The 27,521-nt window shown below is 36.5% G+C and overlaps 1 protein-coding gene across 4 annotated transcripts in view; it reads right to left on the bottom strand.

Moving 5' to 3' along the window:
* STXBP5L (syntaxin binding protein 5L) overlaps positions 1-27,521 on the bottom strand; it is a 443,316-nt gene that overhangs the window by 38,589 nt on the left and 377,206 nt on the right. For 3 of the 4 annotated variants that reach the window (XM_062208715.1, XM_062208727.1, XM_062208733.1), the window contains one exon: positions 24,690-24,782. The exons of the other annotated variant lie outside the window; for it this stretch is intronic. In XM_062208715.1, the coding sequence (XP_062064699.1) occupies positions 24,690-24,782 (93 nt within the window). The remainder of the gene's footprint in view (positions 1-24,689; positions 24,783-27,521) is intronic. 4 annotated transcript variants of the gene reach the window in all.

The following is a 27,521-nucleotide window of genomic DNA, read 5'->3' as shown; positions in this document are numbered from 1 at the left end:
TTACTATTTTTATTTTACTCTTATTGTTATACCATCATTCCAGGTAAGGATTACTGTAATAAAGAAGCTACATTAATATTCAAAGCTGTCCAACATGTAGTCATTTTTCCTTTGTCTTTTGTGAACAGCTCACATACATAGTTGCTAATATATTTATACAGATGAATCTTACCCATTATTTTGAGTTTGAAATACCCATGCAATCCTGCCTTACATTTCTAATGGCTCACTGAATGTTTAACATGCTCCTTTAGCAACTAAAACTCATTTTCATTTTCTTTCAAACCAGGTATTCTCCATAAGAGCTAATCTCAACACTCTGTTATGTGTGCTTGACTCTTACTTTTTATGCTTTACCAGCTTTGGCTCCTAACTGTTCCCAACCTCATCAACTATAAATCTTTCATGGTAAATCCTTCCTTTGGTTTTTATAGTTATAATAATTTAGGTCCTCATTTGACCTTTGCACAACCCACCTCCCTAAATTTCTTCCTCATTCATGAATGAATTATAGATTATTAGAAAAGAATCCTTCTTAAAGCATGTCACAAGCCACCTACAGTTTATTTTATATCAAAGTTTTACAAAAGAAGAGTTCACATATACAGGCATTTATCTTCTTTCAAGAAACCTTCTGATTTTTTTCTGTAAATTTGAGGAAAATGTTTTTAAAAATGAAATTAGGGACTGGTGCTGTGGTGTAGAAGTTAAGTCATTGCCTGCAGTGCTGGTTCAAGTCCTGGCTGCTCCACCTCCAATCCAGGTCCCTGCTAATACACCTAGGAACACAGTGGAAGATGGCTCAAGTACTTGGGCCACTGCCACCCATGTGGGACCTGGAAGAAGCTTTGGGCACCTGGCTTTGCCTGGTTCAATCATAGCCATTGAGGCCATTTGGGAAGTGAACCAGCAGATGGAACATAGATTCTCTTTCTCTTTTCTTCTCTATGTGTTGCTGCCTTTCAAGTAAATTAATAAATCTTTCCAAAAAAATGAAATTACATTGGCAATGTTCTTTTTTTAAAAGAAATATTTTATTTTATTTATTTGAGAGGTAGAGTTACAGAGAGGAAGTGGGAGAGACAGAGAGAAAGGTCTTCCATCCACTGGTTCATTCCCCAGATGGCCACAACAGCTGGAGCTGAACTGATCTGAAGCCAGGAGCCAGGAGCTTCTTCACAGCTCTCCCTCACAGGTTCTGGGGCACGAGGACTTGGGCCATCTTCTACTGCTTTCCCAGGCCACAGGCAGAGAGCTGGATTGGAAGAGGAACATCCAGGACTCGAATCCATGCCCATATGGGATACTGGCACTGCAGGCAGAGGCTTAACCTACTGCGCCACAGTGTCGGCCTCAACAATGTTCTTAAAATAAAACTTCAGAATAATTAAAAGAGTCATTTTAAGTGCAAAAAGTCTTTATTCAAAGTGATAAGTAGATCATTTTCTTTTGTAATCTAAATTTTCATAATCTATCCTAGCTTAAATTATGCATGACAATAGTGAGTATTAATCAATCAGGAGGAACAGATTTGGAGTTTTGTCATCTATAAATTGTCATCTATAGATACAGTGACAATTTTTATAAATAACAACATGACTAAGAGACAAGACCTCCATATACAAATTATAACTACAAGCTATCTTTGCCACTTACAAATTCAAGAGTTGAGTGGCAATGTTCTTTCTTTGAAAAAATTTTCAATGTTTTAGGAATAATATGTGAAAATTATGTTAACAAATATCATGAATGTATACTTTTCTAAAAAATGTTTCATTCTTTAAGTAGTTTTCATTTGATATTTATTACAGTACATGCTACACAAAATGAAAGTTAGCTATAAGATTACAAACAATGCAATCATATTATGTATCTTTTCTTACCACAATGGGATAAAGCTGGAAATTAATAACAAAAGAAACTCCAGAAATTATACAAATAAATGGAGACTGGACAATTTTTCCTAAATGAACAATGGGTCTCTGAAGAAACCAACAGGGAAATTAAAAACTTCCTTGAAATTAGTCAAAATGGAAACACAACATATTAAAACTTATGAGTAACCGAAAAAGGAGTTTAAGAGGAAAGTTTATAGCAATAAGTGCCTACATTAAAACAATGGAAAGATAGCAAATAAATGACCTACAATTCATCTCGTGGTCCTAGAAAAACAAGAAAAAAACAAACCCCAAATTAGTAGAGGAAAGAAAGAAAACAATTGGAGAAGAAATAAACAGAATAGAAATTAAAAGAATACAAAAGATTAATGAAATGAAGAGCTGTTTTTTCTGGAAAAAGTAAAACACTGATAAACCATTAACCAGACTAAAAAAGAAAAAGACTCAAATCAATAAAATCAGAGATGGAAACTGAGGTTTTACAACAAATACCACAGAAATGAAAAGGATCACTAGGTACTATTGTGAGTAACTGTATGCCAACAAATTGGAAAATCCAGAAGAAATGGATAGATTTCTAAAAATACAATTTAGTGAAGATAAATAAAAAAAGAAAACCTAAACAGATCAATAACTAAGAATTAAGTTGAATCAGTTAGAAAGACTCTCCCAATACACAAAGGCCTAGGGTCAGATGGCTTCACTGTTGAATTCTACCAAACTGTTTTATTTTTATTTCTTTTTTATTTTAGAGGCAGAGTGACAGAAAGAGTGCGAAAGAGAGAGATCTTCCATATACCATTTCACTTCCCAAATGGCCACAATAGCCAAGGCTGGCCAGGTTGAAACCAGAAGCTCAGAACTCCATTCAGGTCTCCCATGTGCATGGCAGGGGTCCAAGTACTTGGGCCACAATCTACTGCTTTCCTAGTTACATTAGCAGGGAGCCCATTGGATGCAGAAAAGCTGGGACTCGAACTGGCACTCTGATATGGGATGCTGGTGTCCTAAGAAGCAACTTAGCTTGCTGCGTCACATCACCAGCTCCTCTACCAAATGCTTGAAGAAGAAACAACACCGGGGTTGGCACTGTGGCATAGTGGGTAAAGCCGCCACCTGCTGTGCTGGCATCCCAAATGGGCACTGGTCCAAGTCTCGGCTGCTCCACTTCCAAACCAGCTCTCTACCAAGGCCTGGGAAATCAGTAGAAAATGGCCCAAGTCCTTGGGCCTCTGCACTCATGTAGGAAGACCCAGAGGAAGCTCCTGGCTTTTGATTGGCCCAGCTCTGTCCATTGTGGCCAATTAGGGAGTGAACCAGCGGATGGAAGACCTCTTTCTCTCTCTCTCTGCCTCTCCTCTCTCTCTGTGTAATTCTGACTTTCAAATAAATAAATAAATCTTGGAAGAAAAAAAAAAAAGAAACAACACCAACTCTTCACACTATTCCAAACAATTGAAGGGAGGGAACCCCTTCCAAACTTATTTTATGAGGCCCCAATTACCTCAATTCCAAATGCAAAAAAGAGAACAAAATCCCAGTATCCCTGATAAACAAAGATGAAAAAATCCTAAAGAAATCAAATCCAACAACAAATCAAAAAGATCCTCTACCCTGATCAAGTGGATTTATCCCAGGAATGGTTTAACATATGGAAATCAATCAACAGGATACATCACAACAGAAAGAAGGATAAAAATCATGATTATTTAAATAGATACAGAGAAAGCATTTGATAAAATACAACATTCCTTTATGATAAAAACCTTCAGAAAATCAGGTTTAGAAGGAATTTACCATGACATAATAAAGGCTATATATGAGAAGTCCATAGCCAAAATCATATTAAATAGGGAAAAACTGGAAGCATTTCCACTATGATCTGGAACCAGAAAAAGATGCCCATGGTCTGTTCTTATTTACCATATTTCTGGAAGCTTGATCCAGAGCCGTTAGGCAAAAGAAAGAATTAAAGGTACACAAACTGGAGAGGAGGAAGTCAAATTACCCTTGTTTGCAGATGACATAATTGCATATATAGGGGAACCAAAAGACTCAACCTAGATACTACCAACTCTTTAGAGAATTCAGCAAATTTAGAAGTATACAATAATTAACACAAAAAGGTTTTGTTTTCTACAACTGCCATGCTGAAAAGGAACTTATAAGAACAATTCCATTCAAAATAGCTACAAAAATTTAGATACCTTGAGATAAATTTATCCAAGGGTTTGAAAGACCTCTACAATGAAAATTCCAAAACACTAACGAAAGAAATTGAAGAAGATAAACCATCCAAAATAGAGACATTTATCTTCATGGATAGGAAGAATTAATATAAAAATATCCATATTAGCCAAAGCAATTACCAGATTCAGTGTAGTCTCTGACAATGACATTCTTCACATAAACAAAAAAATCAACCCTAATATTCATATGAAGATACAAAATATCCTGAATAATCAAAGCCATTTTGAGCAATAAAATTAACATCAGAAGCAGCACAATACTAGATTTGAAGACATACTATAGGGCTATTGTAACTAAAACAGCATGCAGACAAATGGGACAGATTAAAAGCCCTCAAAATAAATTAATGCATCTACAGCCAACTTATCTTTGACAAATGTGCTAAAAAAGATCCCTCAGAGCTGGCGCCATGGCTCAACAGGCTAATCCTCCACCTTGCGGCACCGACACACCGGGTTCTAGTCCCGGTCGGGGTGCCGGATTCTGTCCCGGTTGCCCCTCTTCCAGGCCAGCTCTCTGCTGTGGCCAGGGAGTGCAGTGGAGGATGGCCCAAGTGCTTGGGTCCTGTGCCCCATGGGAGACCAGGATAAGCACCTGACTCCTGCCTTCGGATCAGCGTGGTGCAGCGGCCATTGGGTGAACCAACGGCAAAAGGAAGACCTTTCTCTCTGTCTCTCTCTCTCACTGTCCACTCTGTCAAAAATAAAAAATAAAAAAATTAAAAAAAAAAAACATCCCTCGGAGAAAGGAGAATCTCTTCCATAAATAATGGTGGAAAAATTGGGTTTCCATATGTAGAACAAGACTTCTACCTTATACCCAATACAAACATCAACTGAAAATGGGTCAAGGATCTAAACATAATACTTGAAACTATGAAACTACTAGAGAAAAAAGTAAGGGAAACATTCTAACACGTTGGCATAGACAGTGACTTTTTTTGATATATTCTAAAAGAACAGGCAACAAAATCAAAATGAGGTATTATATCAGGATTATATCAAAGTAAGGAACTCTGCACGGCAAAGGAAACAACAAAGTGAAGCGACCACCAACAGAATGGGAGAAAATGTTTGCAAACACACATCTGATAAAGGAATCATATTCAGAAGATATAAGGAAGTCAAAAAATTCAACAAAACAATCTAGTTAAGAAATGGGCAAAGGATAGGAATAAATATTTTTATAAGAGGAAATACAATGGACAACAAACATGAAAAAATGCTCAAGATCATTAATTGATCAAGAGATTACAAGATGGCAGAATAGGTAAAGGGTATAATGCTCTATGCTAGGCGAAAGTAGTAAAAAAAAAAAAGTGGATAAAGTACATTCTCAGGGGAGAGTTAGAAAAATGCATTGGAGATTCTATGGAAGGAAGAGGGACACCATGGATCTGTGTGCAAAGTGCAGACACTCAGCAACGAGCATAGACACAACACATGACTCCAGTAGCCAAGAGCTGGAGAAAGCACCAGCTTTGGAGAAAAAGGTGAGACCATACTGCAATGGCCTGTGCCACAGATGATCTGGAGGGATAGCCTGGTGGACTATAGTGCTTTGAGTCAGGCCTGGAGCCCTGAATGGGACAGGCTGCGCATTAACCCAGTGAAAAAAGGGGGGCACTTTTCTCTCTCCTCACTTCCCCCACAACGGTGTCTGGCAACCAGCTGAGAGAAGGCAAGTGCCATTTTGGATGTAAGTGGCAGCTGCAATTGCTCTTGTGTGTGTACCCAGTAACCAGCAAGGACAAGACATCATCTTGACAGCAGTGGCAACAGCAGCAGCTTGGGTGCATGAACCCAGAAGGAGCCATTCTGAAATTAGTACCAGCTGCAGAGGCTCTTGTGTGTACCCTGCAACCGGTAGGGAGAAGGGACCATTGTAAAACAAGTGGGGCTGTGGTCAGCACCTCTCGTGCATGCATGTGATCCAGGGATTTTACCAGAGGGAAAAATCCGCACTCCCCACTGACTTTGTGTCTTGCTAGGAGGACTGACAGAGAGCTGGGTACTGATGCAGGACTGTGAGTGCCTTCCTGCACCTTAACATGTAACAGGCTCCAGGACTCAAACTGCCTAGGCAGAGCACCCACAGGCAGATGGTTTTGGGAACATCTCAGCGTCTCTATGGACCGGACGGGCTAGCGGGGTGGAGTGGATCCTCTGCACCCTGTGACTGTGGGAGCCCTCTGTGCTGAGACTGTGGGAACTCTGTGACTGCATAAGAATGTGTAGGGTATAGCTGGGCCCCTGGACAATCACTTTGTGAGAAGCAAACAGGTATTAGAAATGAAAAAACCGGCCAGCGCCACGGCTCAATAGGCTAATCCTCCGCCTTGCGGCGCCGGCACACCGGGTTCTAGTTCCGGTTGGGGCACCATTCTGTCCCGGTTGCCCCTATTCCAGGCCAGCTCTCTGCTGTGGCCAGGGAGTGCAGTGGAGGATGGCCCAAGTGCTTGGGCCCTGCACCCCATGGGAGACCAGGAGAAGCACCTGACTCCTGCCATTGGCTCAGCGCGGTACGCCGGCCGCAGCATGCCAACCGCGGTGGCCATTGGAGGGTGAACCAACGGCAAAAGGAAGACCTTTCTCTCTGTCTCTCTCTCTCACTGTCCACTCTGCCTGTCAAAAATAAAATAAAATAAAATAAAAAACAAGACCCAGCTATTTGCGTGCCTATGAGAAAACACATCTTGGCTGGTGCCGCGGCTCACTTGGCTAATCCTCCGTCTGCGGCACCAGCACCCTGGGTTCTGTGCTGGTTGCTCCTCTTCCAGTCCAGCTCTCTGCTGTGGCAGTGGAGGATGGCCCAAGTGCTTGGGCCCTGCACCCGCAGGGGAGACCAGGAAGAAGCACCTGGCTCCTGGCTTCAGATCGGTGCAGTGCGCCGGCCGTAGCGGCCATTTGGGGGGGTGAACCAATGGAAAGGAAAACCTTTCTCTCTGTCTCTCTCACTGTCTAACTCTGCCTGTCAAAGTAAAAAAAAAAATAGACATTCAATGCTAATGGAAAGCAAAGTTAAAAAGTTGTAGCCATCCTAATATCAGACAAAATAGAGTTTAACACAAAAAACATGTTCAAAGACATCAATAAAGACACTATGCAATGATTAAGGGATCAATTCAACAGGAAGATGTGACTATAATAAATGTATATGCACCCAATACTTGGGTGCCTGGCTATTTAAAACAAATGTTAATGGATCTAAAGGGAGAAATAGACTCCAATACAGTAATAATGGGGGTCTTCAAAACCCCACTTTCATTGATGGACAGATCAACTAGACAGAAAATCATCAAAGAAACAACAATCGACACTGTGGACCAAATGGATCTAGCTGATATCTCAGAACTTTCACCCCACAGTTGCAGAACACACATTCTTTTCATCAGTGCTTGGAACTTTTTCCAGGATAGATCATATGCTAGGCCATAAAGCAAGTCTCAGCAAATTCAAAAAAATAGAAATCATAGCATGCATGTTTCTTACTTTACTTTGTTATTTTAATTTTTATTTACTTGTATGCATTTCATAAATACAACATAAGGAACATATTAATTCTTTCCACCATACCTGACCTCCCACCCACTCTCCCATCCCTCTTTTTCTTCCTTTTCCTGTTCCCTGTCCTTTCACTAAGATCTATTTTTATTTAACTTTTTATACAGAGGATTAACTCTATTTTAGGTAAAGAATTCAACACTTTGTATGAGAAAGAAAAAGAGAAAAAACAAAAACAAAAACAAAAAACTGTTCCTCAACAGTACAGACAAGGGCTGTTCAAAGTTACTGCATCTCAAAGGTGATTTCGCTTTTTATCCCCCTTCCTCTTTTCTCTTCCTTCCTCCCCCTCCTTTCCTTTTAGAAACTTAATTGTCTTTAAACAAGAACCAAAGAATGGCTGGTGCTGTGGCTCAACAGGCTAATCCTCTGCCTTGCGCTGCCAGCACTCCAGGTTCTAGTCCCGGTTGGGGCGCCGGATTCTATCCCGGCTGCCCCTCTTCCAGGCCAGCTCTCTGCTATGGCCCGGGAAGGCAGTGGAGGATGGCCCAAGTGCTTGGGCCCTGCACCCCATGGGAGACCAGGAGAAGCACCTGGCTCCTGGCTTCAGATCAGCGCGGTGCGCCGGCTGCAGCGGCCATTGGAGGGTGAACCAATGGCAAAAGGAAGACCTTTCCCTCTCTCTCTTTCTCTCTCTCTACACTCTGCCTCTCAAAACAAAACAAAACAAAACCAAAAAACCAAAGAATGATAAATCTTGCAAGCTCTTAAACATAACTATAATTTATGATATAAGAATATCCTCCATTCAATACACTAAAAGGAAGTGATTCTTGAGGAAAAGTTTTACGATTAAGCCTCACGTTACAACTCTTTGAGGACAGAGGTCCTGCATGGGAAGTTAGTGCACAGTGACTCTTGTTGCTTAATAACAATTAGCACTCTTATATATGACTCAGTGATCACCTGAGGCTCTTGATGAGCTGTTTAGGCTATGGAAGCCTTTTAGATCCACTAATTTGACAAGGCCATAAGCAAAGTAGTTCTCTCCTCCCTTCAGACAAAAGTACATCCTTCTTTGGTGGCTGCTTCTTTCCACTGGATTCTCACCCACAGAGGTCCTTCATGTAGAACATTTTTGCCATAGTGTCTTGGCTTTCCATGCCGAAAATGCTTCCCTGGGCTTTTCAGCCAGACCAGAATGCCATAAGGGCTGTTTGTGAGGTCCAAGAGCTACTTAAAGTGATTGTCATTCTATGAGTCCGCTGTATGGACTGCTTCCATGTTGGAGCTTTCACTCCTTTTTAATTCAGCCAGCATCTGATTGAATGGGGGAAAAGTTGGAAGTATTCCCACTAAGATCTAGAACCAGACAAGGATGCCCAGTCTCATCATTGCTATTCAGTATAGTCTTGGAAGTTTTAGCCAGAGCCATCAGACAAGAAAAAGAAACCAAAGGAATACTTATTAGAAAGGAGGAAGTCAAACTATCTCTATTTGCAAATGACATGATTCTAAATATAAGGGATCCAAAAGACTCCATTGAGAGACTGTTTGAACACATAAAAGAGTTGGTAATGTGGCAGGATATAAATCAACACAGAAACATCAATAGCCTTAGTATACACCAATAATGCCATGGCTGAAAAAGAACTTTAAAGATCAATCCCATTCACAATAGCTACAAAAAGAATTAAATACCTTGGAATAAATTAAACCAAGAATATCAAATATCTCTATGTTAAAAATTACATGGTAGGAAAAAAATTGCATAGTAGGTTAAGCATCTGCCTGTAGTATGAGCATCTCATATGGGTACTGGTTCATATTCTCTTCCAATCCAGCTTTCTGCTATGGCCTGGGAAAGCAGTAGAAGGTGGCCCAAGCATTTGGGTTCCTGAACCTGCATGGGAAATATGGAAGAAGCTCCTGGATCCTGGCTTTGGGTTGGCCCAACTCTGGCCATTGTGGCCATTTGGGGTGTAAACCAATGGATGGAAGCCCTTTCTCTTTATCTCTCCCTCTCTCTGTCTATAACTCTGTCTCTCAAGTAAACAAATAAATCTTTCTAAAAAAGAGAGAGAGATTGGCAAAGTACTTAAATAGGCATTTTTCAAGAAAAGAAATTCAAATGGCCAACTGATACCTGAAAAAATTATCCAGATCACTAGCCATCAGGGAAATGCAAATCAAAACCACAATAATCTTTTACTTCACTGCAGTTAGAATGGCTCTCATACAGAAATCAACACAGAAACATGGTCACCAATATGAAAGAAGGTAAAGGAAGGAAACCTCACAGCAAAAGATCACAGGAAGCTCAATTTCTCTTTGACATAGAATTAAACTCTGATGCTCTGTTAAATCAATGTGTTAAAGTAATCTATTATGTTCTCTTGATGTCTGTTAAATTCTAATTGTTCAAAAACAGCTCAATTTTTATTAAGAGCTATGGGTTATTTAAATATGTGCTTCTTTTCAAAGATTTGAATAATCACCTTGTAACAATGATCAAATTTGGTCTATGTTATGTCATGATTTTAAGGAATCTTATTTCAACCAGATAATTTGGATTTTGAGTCTTCTTGGCATTCTTGACAGGCATTCAAAAAATCAAAGTTTCAAACAATCTGGTCTCTAAAATTTCCAGTAAATCCTGGACTTTGGTTTTTCCAGTTTGGGCCCAACTAAAAATATCAAAGGACCTATGTCTCTCATCTTATAGAGACACCAGTTAATCAGGCTATTTGGATTATATTAGAAGTACTGTCAAGATGTGACATGGTACTAAATTTTAAGTTTCTATAATGGAAAATCTATTAATACAAATGTTTGAGAATTAAAAAGTCTAATGATCTTGTGTTACTAGACATGATAGTTATCTTAATGAGAAAGCCCCAGAGGCCTAAAGGGTTAAATACTTGTAAAATCCTACAGGTGCTTTCAAAAATACTGTGAAGTAAGCAAGCGCCTCTTGTTGGTTGATGAGTTTATAATTTTAAACATGGCGACTTAAAGTCTTTTGTCATCCATAGTTATATATGATGTGCTGCTCATAAAACTAAAGCGTTGTTGGTTCTGTGTTTAGCTGTCCTCCTATAGGTTCCTATGGACTTTTTCCAGCCACTTTTATTGTATTCAGTACTTTGGGATGACTCTGTAAACAGATGAAGCCAATAATGTATTAACAGTACCAACTGAGAGAAAGTATGGTTAACTGAGGTTACTAAAAAGAAAAAGCAATTCAAATCAATTGGCAATCTACAAAAAGAGTTAAAGATTTTAAAAGCTATTATTAAAATTGCTATATTGGTCTATTATGCTATGTTACATGTGTGTACATATTGTATGTCCACATGGGAAAATTTTATTAAGAGTTTTATTTTAAATGGCTTATAGATAAGATTGTCCATAAATTTAAGCTGCTAAAATCAATCAAAGATACATTTTAATTTGTGTGACCTGAATCTGTGTATCATATGTTTTAAACGTGTTGGTAGAAAGAAACTAAAAACATTTTAGATGGTTGTGCTTAAGTTTACTGGCTAAACAAACTACACCATGTTAGATATTTAAGAGGTGTTTTCAAATACATGATTCTTAAAATTTATAGAAGGCATTGGACCTTCTGGTAAATGTTTTCTTAAGTTGTTATCTAATGGTTGAAACGGTTTGCTAAGTATTCATGTAATACTGCTATTGTCATTTTGCTAAGTATTCATGTAATATTGCTCCCTCATTTCTCTATTCTAAGCCCAACTTGTTCTTTCATTTCTCTATTCTCTTCAAGGTAGGAAACTAATTCTATTATAAAGGAATCTGTAGGACGCACAATTTAATCTTTAGACCTTATAAAAGAGATGGCTAACATTTTTCTGTAATAGCATAGCCAAAATAAGAACTTAAATAATAATCTCATAGCTAGATTCACTTCGCCATCAGCGAAGTATACAGTAAGTAGAAAAAACCTCCCTTTCAGACCAAAGGGAAAGAAAATTTTAAAGTGAGAATATAATTTTCCTCATGGGCATTGTCTACCTTAGAAAAACTACTACAGAACATGCCTGTGACTATAGACTTGTAGTTCAGGCCACCGAAGATTAGAGATGGGACTTGGGCACTCCCTTGACTTGCATCCTCTGGTCTGCTTTAACACAAACCAGGAGGAAAAGAAAGCTCGGCATCAGAAGCAATGGGTGGCAGGCCTATTAATGGCTGACCTCTACAGTGATCTGCCCTCAAGGAGACCCAACAGGCCAGTCCACTGCAGTGGCTTTCAATGTGGTAAGCCTGGGCTTCAGCAGAAGTCAGCTTGTGAAGAGCCCTGGCAGCACTGCCAAGAGTTGGATCACTGGAAATGGACCTGCCCTGGAGTCGAAGGATGCCCAGGTCAGAGCCACAGATCTTATTGGCTCTAAGCTGAAAAGCCCTTCACTCAGCCCAACTTCCAAAGTGACCACTGCAGCTGAGGGGATGGTCAAGTAGGGTCAGCAACATTGCAGGCAGAACTGTAAATTTCTTGTTAGAGATGCCCCCTGCCTTTACCTGGCCAGCTCTCCTCCCAGGCCAGCCAAGTAATGAAAGTCAACAGAGTGCCTTCCCCTAGGAGGTTCACACCTCCCTTAGGATATACCCCATGTGAAGAGATAGATAGGTCTGGGCCTCTGAATTTACAAGGCCTAAAGCCCACCAGATTATTATCAAGCCCCTTCTATCAGGTTCTATTTGCCTCTCAATCAGAAAACTTAATTGTAGCTTAGACAGCACCTTTCTTAGCTCCTCTAATAATGACTCTGTCCTTTGTTCTAGACCCTGTCTAGGGCACTTGGGCCTCATTCCTTTGTAATCATAACCTCTACTCTACCACCAATGGCTCTACTCCCAACCTGTGTGTACTGATGGTCCTCTTCCCCACTTAATGCTGTATAATTGTTCAGACCTGGTAAATGCCACTCTTAGGATCATTGGTTACTATCCTCACTCTCTCTTTTATGACCTTGTCTAAATATGATCAGAGTCGGCAAACTTGGAAGGCTTCCATAGCCTTGGCAACTCATGACGACAGCCTAGAATGGTTACTGGCGCCATAAACTAGAGTGTCAATTTGCTGGGTCAACAACAGGAGCCACTGTGCACTTGCTCCTCATGTGGGATCTCTGTCCTTAATGTGCTGTACATTGTGATTTAATGCTGTAACTAGTACTCAAACAGTATGTTTCACTTTGTGTGTCTATGTGGGTGCAAACTGTTGCAATCTTTATACTAAATTGATCTTCTGTATATAAAGAGAATTGAAAATGAATCTTGATGCAAATGGAAGGGGAGAGGGAGTGGGAGAGGAGAGGGGAGGGTTGAGGGTGGGAGGGAAGTTATGGGAGGGGGAAGCCATTGTAATCCATAAGCTGTACACTGGAAATTTATATTCATTAAATAAAAGTTAAAAAAAAAAAGAAATCAACAAACAACAAATGCTGGCAAGGATATGGGGAAAAAGGTACCCTAATCCACTGTTCTTGGGAATGTAAATTGGTGTAGCCACTGTGGAAGACAATATGGAGATACCTCAGAAAGGTGAAAATAGATTTCCCATATGACTCAGCAATCCCACTCCTGGGAATTTATCCAAAGGAAATGAAATCAGCATATGAATGAGTTATCTGTACCCCCAAGTTCATTGCATCTCACTTCACAATCAACACAGATGTCCTTTAACTGGTGATTTGTTTTAAAAAATTATGGTAAATATACACTATGGAATACTATTCAGCAGTAAAAAAAAAAAAAAAAAGAAATCCTATCATTTGTAACAAAACGGATGCAACTGGAAATGATTATTCGTAGTGAAATAAGACAGTCCCAAATAAACAAATAACATATGTTTTTCCCGCTCTGTGGTCACTAACAGAATACCTAAAAGGTAATGTACAGGAGTGAAACTGAAATTTTTGAGATTTGATATTTGTTACAGTCTTTGTCTCAACTGTTGAGGAACAGTGTTTTTTTTTTTTTTTTATCATACTCTTTGTTGAAATTTTTACTTAGTATAGGGTTAATCTTATGAGTATAAAGTAAACTGAAAATAGATCTTTGTAAAAATTAAGTGTGGGAATAGGATAGGGAGGAGAAAGAATGGTGGGAGTGAGGTAAAGTGGGAAGTATCACTATGTTCCTTAATCTGACATATGACATACATAAAATCTGTATACCTTAAATAAAATTTGAAAAATGATCATTAGACATCAGGGAAATACAAATGAAACCAAAATTACGTAACATTTCATTCCAATTAGAATGATTATTATCATCCAAAGTTAAAAATAACAAATGCTAGTGAGGATGTAGAGAAAAGGGAACATAGTACACTTTGGTGGGAATGCAAATTAGTACATCCATTATGAAAAACAGAATGGAGATCCCTCAGAAAACCAAAAATAGATCTACCATATGACTCAGCTATCCCACTTTTGGAACTACAGCTAAAGGAAATGGCTGCATAAAGAAAATATGGCATATACATGATGAATATTCTTAGCCATAATCAAGAATGAAATCCTGACATTTTCAATGAAATGCTTGGAATTGAAAATCATTATGGTGAGTGAAATAAACCAGACACAGAAAGCCAAATACGACATGTTTTCTATGTGGACAAGTTCGACATGTTTTCTCTCATATATGGAAATTTATAAATATAGATAGATAGATAGAATAAAAATGTGTAACTGACATTATTTGGTATAAAAGAGGTTATATGTGTTGTTTTCACTGAATTATACCCTTTATATAATATACCCTTCTTTCCTAACTTTATAATCTGTCATGAATCCTACATATGCAATATTAATATCTCTCTCTTTTTTTAATTTGACAGGTAGAATTCTAGACAGTGAGAGAGAGAGAGAGAGACAGAGAGAAAGGTCCTTCCTCCATTGGTTCACTCCCCAAATGGCCGCAATGGCTGGCGCTGCACCAATGCGAAGTCAGGAGCCTAATACCTCTATTTCTAAGCAAAATAGTAAATATGTGTATAAAGCATTTATATATGAAATGAATATAGTAAAATTTTAGTAATTGTTAAATATATCTGTGTTCACTGAACTGTCCTTTACACTTTTCTGTATTATCTGAAATATTTTAAAATAAAAACAGTAAAATCATACAGATTTTATTTAAATTTGTTTCACTTGTATTTTTGTGACATTAGGCAAGTTAGTTTTTCATAAATTTTCTTTGTTGATTTGCATAGTGAGAACAATATCACCTACCTTATTTTATATAATTATGTACAAATTATATGATAATTTAACTGACACATAGTAGGAGGTCAGTAAATGGAATTATAAGGCCAGTTAATCTTACATCAATTATATTTGCAATGATATAAAACTTTATTTAAAATTTAACTAATGACAATAACTAATATGTTAGTGCTTTCCATTTAAAAATACTCTAATTGGTGTGGGGATTTGGGCTAGCAGTTAAGACAATAGTTAGGATGCCTATGACCCACTTAGGAGTACGTGCGTTTGAGTCCCAGCTATTACTGATTCCAACTTCTTGCTAATGCAGACTTGGGGAACAGTGGCGATGACTTAAGTAGTTGGATTCCTGACCCTCACCTAGAAGACTTGGATTTCATTTCAAGCTCCCAGCTTGAGCCTCTATACTGCTGTGTATATCTAAGGAGTGAACAAACAATGGGAACTCATTTTGTTGTTTCACTTGAATAAATAAATAAAAAATAAAACTTTTAAAGTACTATAATGGTCTTATTTAACCAAATCAATAGATTATATATATCTGTATTTTAAATGTAAAAAATGATGTGCTGTAACAGTTATTTTAGCTACAATGAGATAAGATATGTGAATATGCTCTGTAAACTTTCATACCATAATCTGTGACCTGGGTTCAAATTTTGAATCCACCATTTATTAATAACATAATCTAAATTTCCACTCTGGGTAAAAAAGGATTGGGAAGATTGACAGCAAACGTAAAGTATTATTAAGAAAATCAAATACAGGTTGAGTTTCGCCTTTCCAAAGCTTCAGAATAGAAGTATTTCAGATTTTGCAGTTTTTTTCAATGAATATTTGAATAAGCATTGTCCATTTTTAAACAGTAATATGAAAATCTGAAATCTAAAATGTTCCAGAATTCACAACTTTTTTGAGTTTTATATTTGGGGCTTTTAGGCTAAGGATGCTCAACATATAAAATAATATGAAATTGATTTTTAAACTCTGAAGAACAATGCAAAAACTAGTGTATTTTTATTGTTTTAACCATGAAATTATTAGAGCTTAATGCTATGGCTTTAAGTCAGGGTAAAGGAAATTAAAATAAGGTTATCCAATGAAATTTTTTAATAATGAGAAAGCAAAAAAGCAACTCGTGCTGAAACTTGCAGACAAAATTTGTGAAAGAAATCAATTATGAAGGTACTATTTGATAAGGCCTTCTTTTGTTTCAGTTAGGCTTATGAATTAGCCTGTGGCCACTACAAAAAATAAACTAAAAATAAATCAAATTTTCTATAACTTCCCTAAAATAAAAAAAATGGCAAGAACTGTACTCTTTCACATATCAGACTTTTTGTTCATTGTTTAAACAGTGTTAGTTCTAAATGATACCTACTTTCAAAATAGGAAAAATAACTTCAGAAAACCATATTTCTTTACACAGTTGTAGTCAATGTTTTAAAACATTTTCATGATACAAAGAAAATAAAATGTTACATACCTTGGTATGTAATGACTTGAAAACAATTTTGTAAAATGACTATTAACAAACAAAATGTTGAATGCTGCCAACAGAACTGTATGGTGATTTTTAAGAGAGCCTTTTTTTTGTAAAACTATCATATACTGCTATCTAGGAAACTTGTGTTGTTCATGGGTTGGTTGGTAAAAATGTTCAGCCAAATGAATGTAAGAAAACTGAAAATTGTTGGCTTTTGCCTACCGTACCAAGATCAGCCTTAAGATCTGTTGGCAGACTTAACTTTCTTGATCCTTTAACTGAAACAACAGAAAAAGGAAAAAGGCGGTTGTTAATTATGTAAAATTAAGGAGGAGTGTGTGGAAACAGTATGTTTTGTATTATACTTATTAAAATTTCAATGAACAGTTATTTAGAAAGTATGTATGGAAGCAGAAATATTTTTTCAATGTTAGTCACTATTCAGTAATTAATAAACAGACAGAAATGAGAAAATCAATTGTTTTCACAGTAAATGATTAAGTGTATCTTTACATTCTTTCTTTGACATGCAGTGTGAGAAGTAATATTTTATTTGATTCAGACAGAATCAAAAATTAATTTCAGACAAATCTATCAGGTAAAGAGATACAGCAACAAATGTATATGATATCACAAATAACAATAGAAAACATAAAAATTGATCAATCCTGCCAACATTTTTCTTGGACATAGAAGAAAATTCTGTAATACATGATGTAGTCAAAGGAACTTTACTATGCCAATGGTAAATGAAATTATGACATCCATATGAAATACTATGATGTTGAATTAAGTAGATAAAATCATCTAAAATGTAAAATATTTTAAAATGAACCTCATTATATTATTTGTAAATTCTCTAGAAAATGTTTGCATAAATGGAGAAAACTAATTTATTAAGAGACTTCACCCTTGTTATTTATTTGTTAATAAAATTTTTATATTTGGCACTTCATAAGATATTTAACTAGCATAGAAAGAAATGAATAAGGAAAAACTATTTTAGAAATCTTTTCTGGGGCCGGCGCGGTGGAACAGTGGGTTAAAGCCCCAGCCTGTAGCGCCGGCATCCTATGTGGGTGCCGGTTCGAGTCCCGGCTGCTCCACTTCCAATCCAGCTCTCTGCTATGGCTTGGGAGAGCAGTAGAAGATGGCCCAAGTCCTTGGGCCCCTGCACCCGCGTGGGAGACCAGGAAGAAGCTCCTGGCTCCTGGCTTCGGATCAGCTCAGCTCTGGCTGTTGCGGTCATTTGGGGAGTGAACCAGCAGATGGAAGACCTCTCACTCTCTGGTTCTACCTCTCTCTGTAACTCTTTCAAATAAATAAAATAATTGTCTTTAAAAAAAAGAAATCTTTTTCTGTCAGTTGACCATCAATTAATTTATGTTTTCTAATGAGTGATTTTCTTTCAAGTATAGAAGTTACTTGAAGATAAAAATATAGGATGATACAGCAATCAGAATGCTCTATTTAAATCAGAAAATGTGTCTTACAGTTTTCTGAATTGTTATTATCTAATTATATAACTTTGGAAAAAAATTTCCTTCTAAATGTGCAGCTCTGTGAAATAACAGTTTTTCTGTAAAGTAACAGTTGATAGGGTCTCTGACATTTCAGCTTGAGTATTTTTTATAACATACTTTAAAACAGGTTTTATAAAATATAAGTATAAACCTAAATGTATTTTCTCTGTGTCACAAAGTACTATTTGTCTCTAATAATTAAAAAATTAGAAAGCTATTAATAACTCACAAGTCATAGCAAAAGAGGTGGCAAGCTGCATTTGGCTCATGGGCTATATTTGCTGATTAAAATTTGCCATGCTAAACTACTTATAATAGAAAACATAAAGGTGTTACAGTGGATGATAGTAATAAATCATACTAGTAGGAAGTTATCCTTATGAAAATACATAAAAATAATTCCATGAAGAATAAGAAACAAAATCAGATTTTAGTATTTTGGGATTATAATTAAATGCACAAAGAAAAATGTCAATTATATAAAATATGATAAACTACAATATACAGTAATTATGTCTCAGAAGAGATTGTTAATAATGTGTATTTTGTAAAGAGACTCATAATTTAGTTAGACTGATGGTGGGACATTTATTATTTAACATAATCTTTCATTTAATATTTAAACAGGAACTAACTCGTTATAATGTAAGAACTAGTGTTTTATTTTTGCATCTTATATTTAAATAGGACACACATAATATTAATTACTTATAAACTTATTAGCAAGATTCATTCAAAAGAGAACAATTCCTGTCCAGAATTATTGAATCCAGATTGATGCAGGAGGGCAATGACCAGTCAGGTATTTTATGAATTCCTATATTCTTTTCATTAGAAAACTCACCTCATATATTCTAGTATCTAATTTACTCTGGCTCTTAAATCTCCACATTTTAAGGATTCCCTGCCCCTACCTCCAGTTTTTCACCAATCATTTTGGCTTCTTGTATATGACTTCCTACCTAAAAACCAGGGCCACCCTCACAGATCTGCAATACATAGTAAATTACTGGCAAAGGGCTTGTATACAGTAAGTGCTTGTTTAACGAACATTCAACAGTAGAGTCAGAAAGGTGTGAAAATTTACTCTCAAGAGGGGTGATCAGAGAGCATCTTCAAATGTTAGAGAATCTGTTACACAATAATATTTGAGAAATTTGAGCTTGAAGATGATTAAGGCAAGAGAGAGTAAGAAGCAACTTGTTTTGGAAGTGTACTCAATTAAAATAATACTTGTTAGTCTTTGCAATGTGCCCATGGGAATGTACCTCTCCAAATTTCTTCACTTTTACTGCTATTAAAGATAAAGCATATGTACCACTCTGATATCACTGTTAAGCCAATGGAAGTAAATGGAAATAGAATCTTCTTATGACTCACTAGCTTAGCACACCACATAGGGAAGAGAGGTGATCTAGTCCAATGTGCTACTCAATGCAAATATTTGTCATCCTTCTGTTTGGCTAATTCTATGATAGAAACCTTAAAAGGCATAAAAATATTCCAATTTTGAATTGCTATAATTGCTACAAAATTTCCTTCTATGTCAGCTAAACCTAAGTTTCCTTTACTATTTATCAATTTTTCTCAATTCTAAACTCTGCAGCAATGAAGAATAATTGATTCTTGCTCTCACATGATATATCTTTAAGCACCTGGAAAGACTTAGCAATCACTTCTAGGTACTCTCAGATCAGTAAGAATCTGTATTTAATAAGTGTTGCAGGTGACACTAAGAGATTTACAGGTCACATTTTGAGAGACACTATTTTAATGTTTCCTGATTATTAACCTACCAACAGGAATTTTACCCAGGATCCTTCCAAAAGAACTTTCTGAGGTGCATCTAATTTTCCATATAGGAAGAGCCATAATGTTTGTAGTTCTTTTATTAGATATAGATATGGATATATACAGATGTAGATATTTAGATAGAGATATTGCTTGCTGAGTTTGTTTGTTTGTTTTTTTTTTTTTTTGACAGGCAGAGTGGACAGTGAGAGAGAGAGACAGAGAGAAAGGTCTTCCTTTGCCGTTGGTTCACCCTCCAATGGCCGCCGCGGCTGGCGCGCTGCGGCCGGCGCACCGCGCTGATCCGATGGCAGGAGCCAGGTGCCTATCCTGGTCTCCCATGGGGTGCAGGGCCCAAGCACTTGGACCATCCTCCACTGCACTCCCTGGCCACAGCAGAGAGCTGGCCTGGAAGAGGGGCAACCGGGACAGAATCCGGTGCCCCGACCGGAACTAGAACCCGGTGTGCCGGCGCCGCAAGGCGGAGGATTAGCCTGTTGAGCCACGGCGCCGGCCGTGCTTGCTGAGTTTTTAAACTATTAGATTTTCAGATTTTTTTGAGTAATTAAAATTATTCTTTTTATCCACCTTTCATTTTTCATTTTTAAATGAAGCATAGAAGGTAGTAGTTATAAGTTCAGTAGTGATCCTATTGGAAGAGGCTAGATTCTTTTTTCCCCTCCTTCTACAGCCGCACACAGTCTCTTGTATTACTCCAAGGCAGGCTTCCTGGCATTTGATGAAATGAAGCATAATTTTTAAGAACACAAGAAGCTGGGTTAAAATTATGCTCAGGGCCAGCATTGTGGCATAGTAGGTTAAGCCTCCACCGCGCAATTCTAGCATCCCATATGATTTGAGTCACAGAAGCCCCACTTCCAATTCAGCTCTCTGCTAATGCACCTGGGAAAGCAGTGGAAGATGGCCCAAGTGCTTGGGCTCCTGCACCCATGTGGGAGACCTGGAAGCAGCTCTGGGCTCATGGCTTTGGCCTGGCCTAGCTCTGGCTGTTGTGGCCCTCTGGGGAGTGAATGAGCAGATGGAAGATTCTCTCTCTCTCTCTCTCTCTCTCTCTCTCTTCCTCTTCCTCTTCCTCTTCCTCTTCCTCCTCCTTTTTCTGTAACTCTGCCTTTCAAATAAATAATTTTTTAAAAAAAATTACACTCAATCATTTTCCCTGGGATAATAGTTACCTAATTGCATAAACACTAATGCTCCCCTTCTTTTCTAAAATGAGGAAATAACAATCCCTACTTTATAATGCTCTTCTCAGGACTAATTAAGGGAATATGTATAAAGCACTTAGCATAATATGTGGTATATGGTGCACACTTCATGTAAGCTATCGCTTTCATTATTAAGACATAATTGGTAAGGTTGTAATTCAAGGTATTCTATGTCATAAATGATTTACTTGGGAAACATGTCCTATTAAAATCTAGTGGGTGAGATTAACAGTACATTTTATAAAGCCTCCAATTGTATATACTGTTTTGGCTCTATACAAAAGTACTCAGAAGATTCCACTTTTCAAGAGTGACATCATACAACTGATTTACAATGGATTTATTCTCTATAAATATCCCCTAAATCACATTGTGTTTCTGAACATATAATAACCTCTTTAATCTTTCACATCCTGAAAAACTGCCCATCTAGGATCATAGGAAGTTAACCATAAATGGTAACCATTGGTAGTTCAGTTAGGGTCAGGGAACATGGTAGTAGCAAGCTGTCTGACATCTTATGACCCAAGTCCTGTTAGAATCTGCAGAAATTTTCAGGTAAGTCTTGTTACTTTAATATACCATGGCATACTTTTTGAAAATAAAAACAAAATTAAGAAGATAGAAAAAAATACACTAAAAAGTGATTCTGTCCTACATAAAATAAGTCTGAGTCTTAAAAAAAGAAACAAAATACAAAGGACAGTATACCCACAGATACAGTTAATCACTTACCTAATTATATCTATCACCTTCTAACTTACCTAGACATTGTTCATTAGAATAGCATGAGAGACCAAAGATATTGCAAATAAGTGATGGAAGGATTGGCTTATGGCAAAATACAAATTATCTATAAATTTACATCTAAAGATCAGATGATGACCCAATCTCACAACAGCACAAGGATGTAAACCTATTCATCTCTACTCCTAGCTTCATGTATTCCAATTTTAGGTGCAGTTATAGTACTGAGGCAGAGTAATCATTCTGGTGGCTTACCACAGCTTTTCCAGAATGAGCTCATATACTCAGCCCTAAATATAAACAGAACTTCAGGCATTACAAGTTGGTTTTTCTCAGGAGGGGTTCATGTGTCTTAATTCTCTGATCCAAGTACTAACCAGGCCAGACCCTGCTTAGCTTCCGACATCAGATGAGATCAGGTGTGTTCAGGGTGGTATGGCCATGGATTCATGTGTCTTTTTTTTTTTTTTTAAACAAATGAGGGTTGATTTTATTCATGCACGTAGAGGGGAAGTTAGGAAAAGGGAACCAGAGTGAAACTGTAGAAGCACAGTTTTTGTATTTTTTTTTTTATCTTTGAGAAAAAATTTTACTATTAACTCTCATAAAGCAACTCTTTGAGGTTCTGCATGGGAAGTTAGTACACAGTGACTCCTGTTGTTAATTTAACAATTAACACTCATATATGACGTCAGTGATCACCTGAGGCTCTTGACATGCGCTGCCTAGGCTATGGAAGCCTTTTGGACTCACGTGTCTTAATTCTATCACCTCCTTTAATCACCTGTGTATGACTTTTTTGCCAAACACTGATTAAATTCAAAGTCAATAATAGTGCAGCTTGATTCATGTGATGATGTGCTGGATTCAAAGCAATTTCATTTGGATACTTGGTTCTCCATCTGAGTCAAAATTTTAGGTATAGATAAAACTGTGAACCAAAATCTGAAAATGGCTATTGCTTTAATGGGAAATAGCATTGAGATAGGTTAGAAGTTTCTAGCTCAAAGCTTCTGATTGGTTTTGTCCCCTAATTTTAAACAATTGGATTTACTTTGATTTCTAGTGAAGAATTTCTACTCGTTATTGCTAAACAACAATTAATATTTGGAGGTCTATAATGGTTAAGGAGACCAAGCTTAGTTTCTTCAGGCCACAGATGTTTACCACTGCGTTTATAATAGCTACTGCCAAATATCATTGAGTATTTATTTTCTGGACACTAACACACAATTAAGGTTAAGAAACTTGTTAAAGTTTTAAGGCCAGAGAGTAACACAACAAGTCAAATTTCTGATTCCAAAGCCATGCATTTTACACTAAGTAACACAATCTTCCTGGTAGCAAAGATACCATCAGTGTGGTCTGGATATCTTCTCTGACATCAATAAACCCAAAGCTAGCTTAAAATATTTGTAAAGTTTATTTATCTATGATCTTACCTATTTATCGATGAATTGATTGAAATAGCAGAATAACATTTATTTGCCTCTATCTTCTCTAAGTCAGAAACTAAGATAGGACAAAACACCTGGTATCTACATAAAGTTAAAAAACAAAACAAGCATTTGGGTGAGCATTTGACTCAGTAATTAAGATGCCTGTATCCTACATCAGAGTTCCTGGGTTTGAGTCTCTGCTCCACTTCCAATCCAGGTTCCTGATAATGCATACCCTGGGAGGTGGCAGGTAATGACCTACATTCAAGGGTCTCTGCCAGCCACATAGGTAACCTGGAAGAAGTTCTGGGCTCCTGGCTTCAGCATGGTCCAACCCTAGATGTTGTGGGCATTTGGGGAGTGAACCAGTGGATGGAATATATTACTCTTTCTCTTGTTCTGCCTTTCAAATGGAAACAAAATATTTGGAGTTATTCAAATGTTGATTATAAATTTTAGCAAACAATTTTTGATAAATTAAAAATGTAGTTACTGTGCTTGCCTCAGCAGCACATATACAAAATGAGTTCCTGAACTATAAAAACCAAAAAATTAATGTTAGTTTTACCACTTAAGTGGTAAAGTATTTTTTCTGATGTTTTTCATGTGACATATTTTTAAGGTTCTTTTGAATTTCCTTGTTAAAAATTATTTCTTCATAACTCAACTACTCTTCACTGCTCAGATGTCATAATTTCATGATTATTTTTGTAATATTCATATTTATTCTCATTTTTCTGCTAATATCAGGGAAAAACACATGCTTTACAGTCAAAGATTACTAACTTGGAGTTCCACCTCTATTCACTTAAATACTAAAAGTTTTCTTGTCAGAAAAAAGCATTGCGTTAAAAAAAAGGGAAACTATTGTTTGGAAAATTGTAACAATCAACTTTATCTTCCTTAGCTATTGACTCTATTTGAAGTCAAAACATTAATAATTCATATTTGTTAAAATTGCAAATCTGGCTACAATCATTTTTTAATGGATACCTAAATTAAGGAGGCTGTACAGCCTGTGTTTGATTCTGTTCTGGTCCCTACGACAACATCAAAGGTCAAAGACTGAATAATATTAAGACCATAGGACCTTCCTTTTTACTCATTGATTCTGAGAGGTAATATCGCTCATCTGAGTCTGCTCTTTGGTGAAGTTTTCATGATAATTATAGTTGTTCCTAATTATATAAAATATTTTGCTGTATTATGGAGAATTTTTATAAAAATCTCACTATTTTTGGTTTTTAAGTTTTTTATGAATTTTCTTTTGAAGCCTCCTTATTTTCTCACAGGTCTGATGATACTACTCAGGTTTAAAGTAGAAAAGGAACACTATCTAAATTTTATAGAACATTTTAAAACCTTTCAGAACAGCCTTAGGAATTCCTACTGCATATCTCATGAAGTCTCTCTGGTTTTAACAACTGCTTAGGAGAAATTTGTCTTCATTCACTATGAGGGAACAGTATTTTCATCATAACAAGTAAAAATAAAGTTTTGAGACAAATTGGGCTGTCTGGAAAATTATGGAGATATGTTTGTTCATAAAAAGGATTTTCACCTTCACCTGGCAAGTGATGTACTTGATTCCTCTGTCTCACAGCTGGTATTTCATTCCTATAAAAGCCTGGTGCTGCCTCAGGAGTTCTGGTAGCAAGTCCTAAAGGAAGGGAATACAAAACTATTGGCATGCAATTTCTTAGCTCAAGTGAAGCAAGAATTTTTACCTTAAAGCTGATTTTCATAATAACTATTTGAAAAAGTTTTGTGTGTTTATCTGTAATAAAGATAGGTAACAGTCCAACAGATAATCATTTGATGGGAAGAAGCTTCTTGGAGGATTGTGTGGGATTCTAAGCCCATAGAATTATTCAGAAGAAGCATTCAAGCCAGGAAATGAGATTTAACTCCAACTGAAACCTGAGAAAAATAGAGTGGGTACTCCTTCTCAGTATTTTGTGCTACTAAATGCTATGCTTTTTTAATAAAGATATATTTAATAAAGATAAATATCTGTCTCACCCTATGCTTCACTTGAACTTGATATCATGATAAATCTACTATAGACTGTATACACTGAGAATTATGATGATGGATGGCTATAAAAGTAAAAGTAGTGTTAAGACTTGCAACCAACTAGTTTAGAAATAAAATGTTCATTTAAGGATTAGAAAAAAAAGGCACATTTTCAAGTAGACATTTTAGAAAAATGCATACTTTCTGGGATGACATAACGCTATAGATGAAGACTTAGTGAGTTCTCTAGGCTTGTAGTTCTGTTCCTAGTAACTGGACAATGTTAGCAATTACTCATCTTCTTTGGAGGTGAGACCACACAGTACACAAACTGCATGGCCTTACCTGGTGAGTGGAAAAGCACTGTATACCCTTAAAATAATTAATAATTAATGTAAGTATTAATAATAAATTAATAATTTATATGATTCTTAGCTTAATGTTTGTTTCCATAGATAGACTCTAAATTTCATTAATGATGGAGTATGTTTATGTTGTTCAGCAGTTTATCTCTAGTGGATAAGATAATTTCTAACTATAGAAAATGAGATTATCTGTTGATGAATTGATCATATAAAAAATACAAAAGCACTATATTATCCTGACAGTGGGCACATCAGCGTTGGATTCTTTCAGTTCCCAATCCATACTGTAGTCTCTTTCATAAGCTCAAGGAAATATTCAATGGTCTGAATCTTTACTCTATATTGCCTGTACTTTAATGGGAATAGAAAATTGAGATCCACATAGAAAAATTAAAGCTGTATGATTATGGGCTCCCGAACTCACTAATTCTTGACTTCTCTTATTCAGAAATTCTTCCATCAATGTTTCCCCCTGATTTTAGCAAATTTAAAGGAATGAGAGTCTAAGATCTCAAAATAGATAATACTGGAGAGTTAACTACTATGAAATATTTTCTAGAAGTTTTATAGGAAAATGGTTCTCAAGTGGTCCAGAGATAACAAGCATTAGAAACAACTGTGATTTTGCTAGAAATGCATTCAGGTCTACCCAAGACCTACTGATGCTGGCGCATAGCCATGTTGGTTTTAACAAACCCTTCTGATTCTCATACAGGCTTCAGTTTGAAAACAACTCACTAAGGAAAAAAATGGAAGAAAGAGAAGGCAAGAATAGTATTACTGTTAAATTATATGTATACATTAAAAAGGGGGGGGGTAATACTGAGATACACAAATAACAATTGCTATTGTTGGTACTAAAGTTATAGATGAATCTTATGGTTGACAACTTCTATCCCAAGTAGCACAGTATAAAGGGCACAGAAAATCCTTTGAGTTTGCCTTGGGGTAAAAAAAGCATAGTGTTAATGGCATTTCAAGATGTTTTTCAACATTAATAAAAGAAAAAAATTATAAGTAGAGGGCTAAAAGATGATGTCTATCAAAAACAAAATAATTATTAAAATTTATCATGAAATACTGAAATCCATATGCCTGATACTAGGAACAAGGAAAGGTTATTCATTAATACCACAACTATTCAACATTATATTGAATGTCCTAGCCAATTTCTTTCATAGAAGGAAGAAACAGAACTGTCATTTTCTCTGGAGACATAATTGGTTAATCCAGAGGAATTTGTGAACTATTTTATAAGTAATATAATTTGTTTACTAGATACAAAACAATGTACAAAAATTTAACTATTTTATTTTTATATTCTAGCTACAATTAGAAAAACAAATAAAGGAACATTTACAATATAAAAAATCAAATACAAAGGAATCAGTCTAATGAAAGATTTGTAAGGCCTCTACAAAGAAAACTAAACAAGCTTCTCAGAGAAAGTAAAGAAGATAGCACATAAATATAAAGACATTGACTGAAAAACTCAGTATTTCTGAATATGCTAAGTATGCCCAGTTATCTATAGATTCAAAGAAACTACAACCCAGGTTTAAGCATCTTTTTGTGTGAACTGATGGATTCTTTCTGAAAGTCCTATGGAAATACAAAGAATTTAGAATAACTATCAAAATTTTGAAAAGAACCATAAACAAAAAGTTGGACAATCTACACTCTCAGAGAGCAATACAAGAAAGCTACAGCAATGAAACCAATTCGGGATTGAAAAATGAAAAATTGAAAAATATGTCAAGAGAATAGAAAATGAAGTCTACAGATGCACACATATACATACAAAGTGAAGTCCACAACTTTGTAGCAAACATTCCATTTTAGTGCAATAAGGGAAATGCTAATTTCCCCGTAAGTAGCATTTATCAACTGTATACCTAAATGATATAAATGAACCTTGACTCCTTTCTCATATTATTCACAGAAATAAATTCCACAAGGAATCTCAACTTAAATGTGAAAGATAAAACGATAAGGCTTCTTTATAGTTGATAATATGG

Source organism: Lepus europaeus, chromosome 2 (assembly GCF_033115175.1).
Source record: "Lepus europaeus isolate LE1 chromosome 2, mLepTim1.pri, whole genome shotgun sequence".
NCBI classification, from domain to species: domain Eukaryota; kingdom Metazoa; phylum Chordata; class Mammalia; order Lagomorpha; family Leporidae; genus Lepus; species Lepus europaeus.
This window is presented reverse-complemented; position numbering and strand designations above follow the sequence as displayed.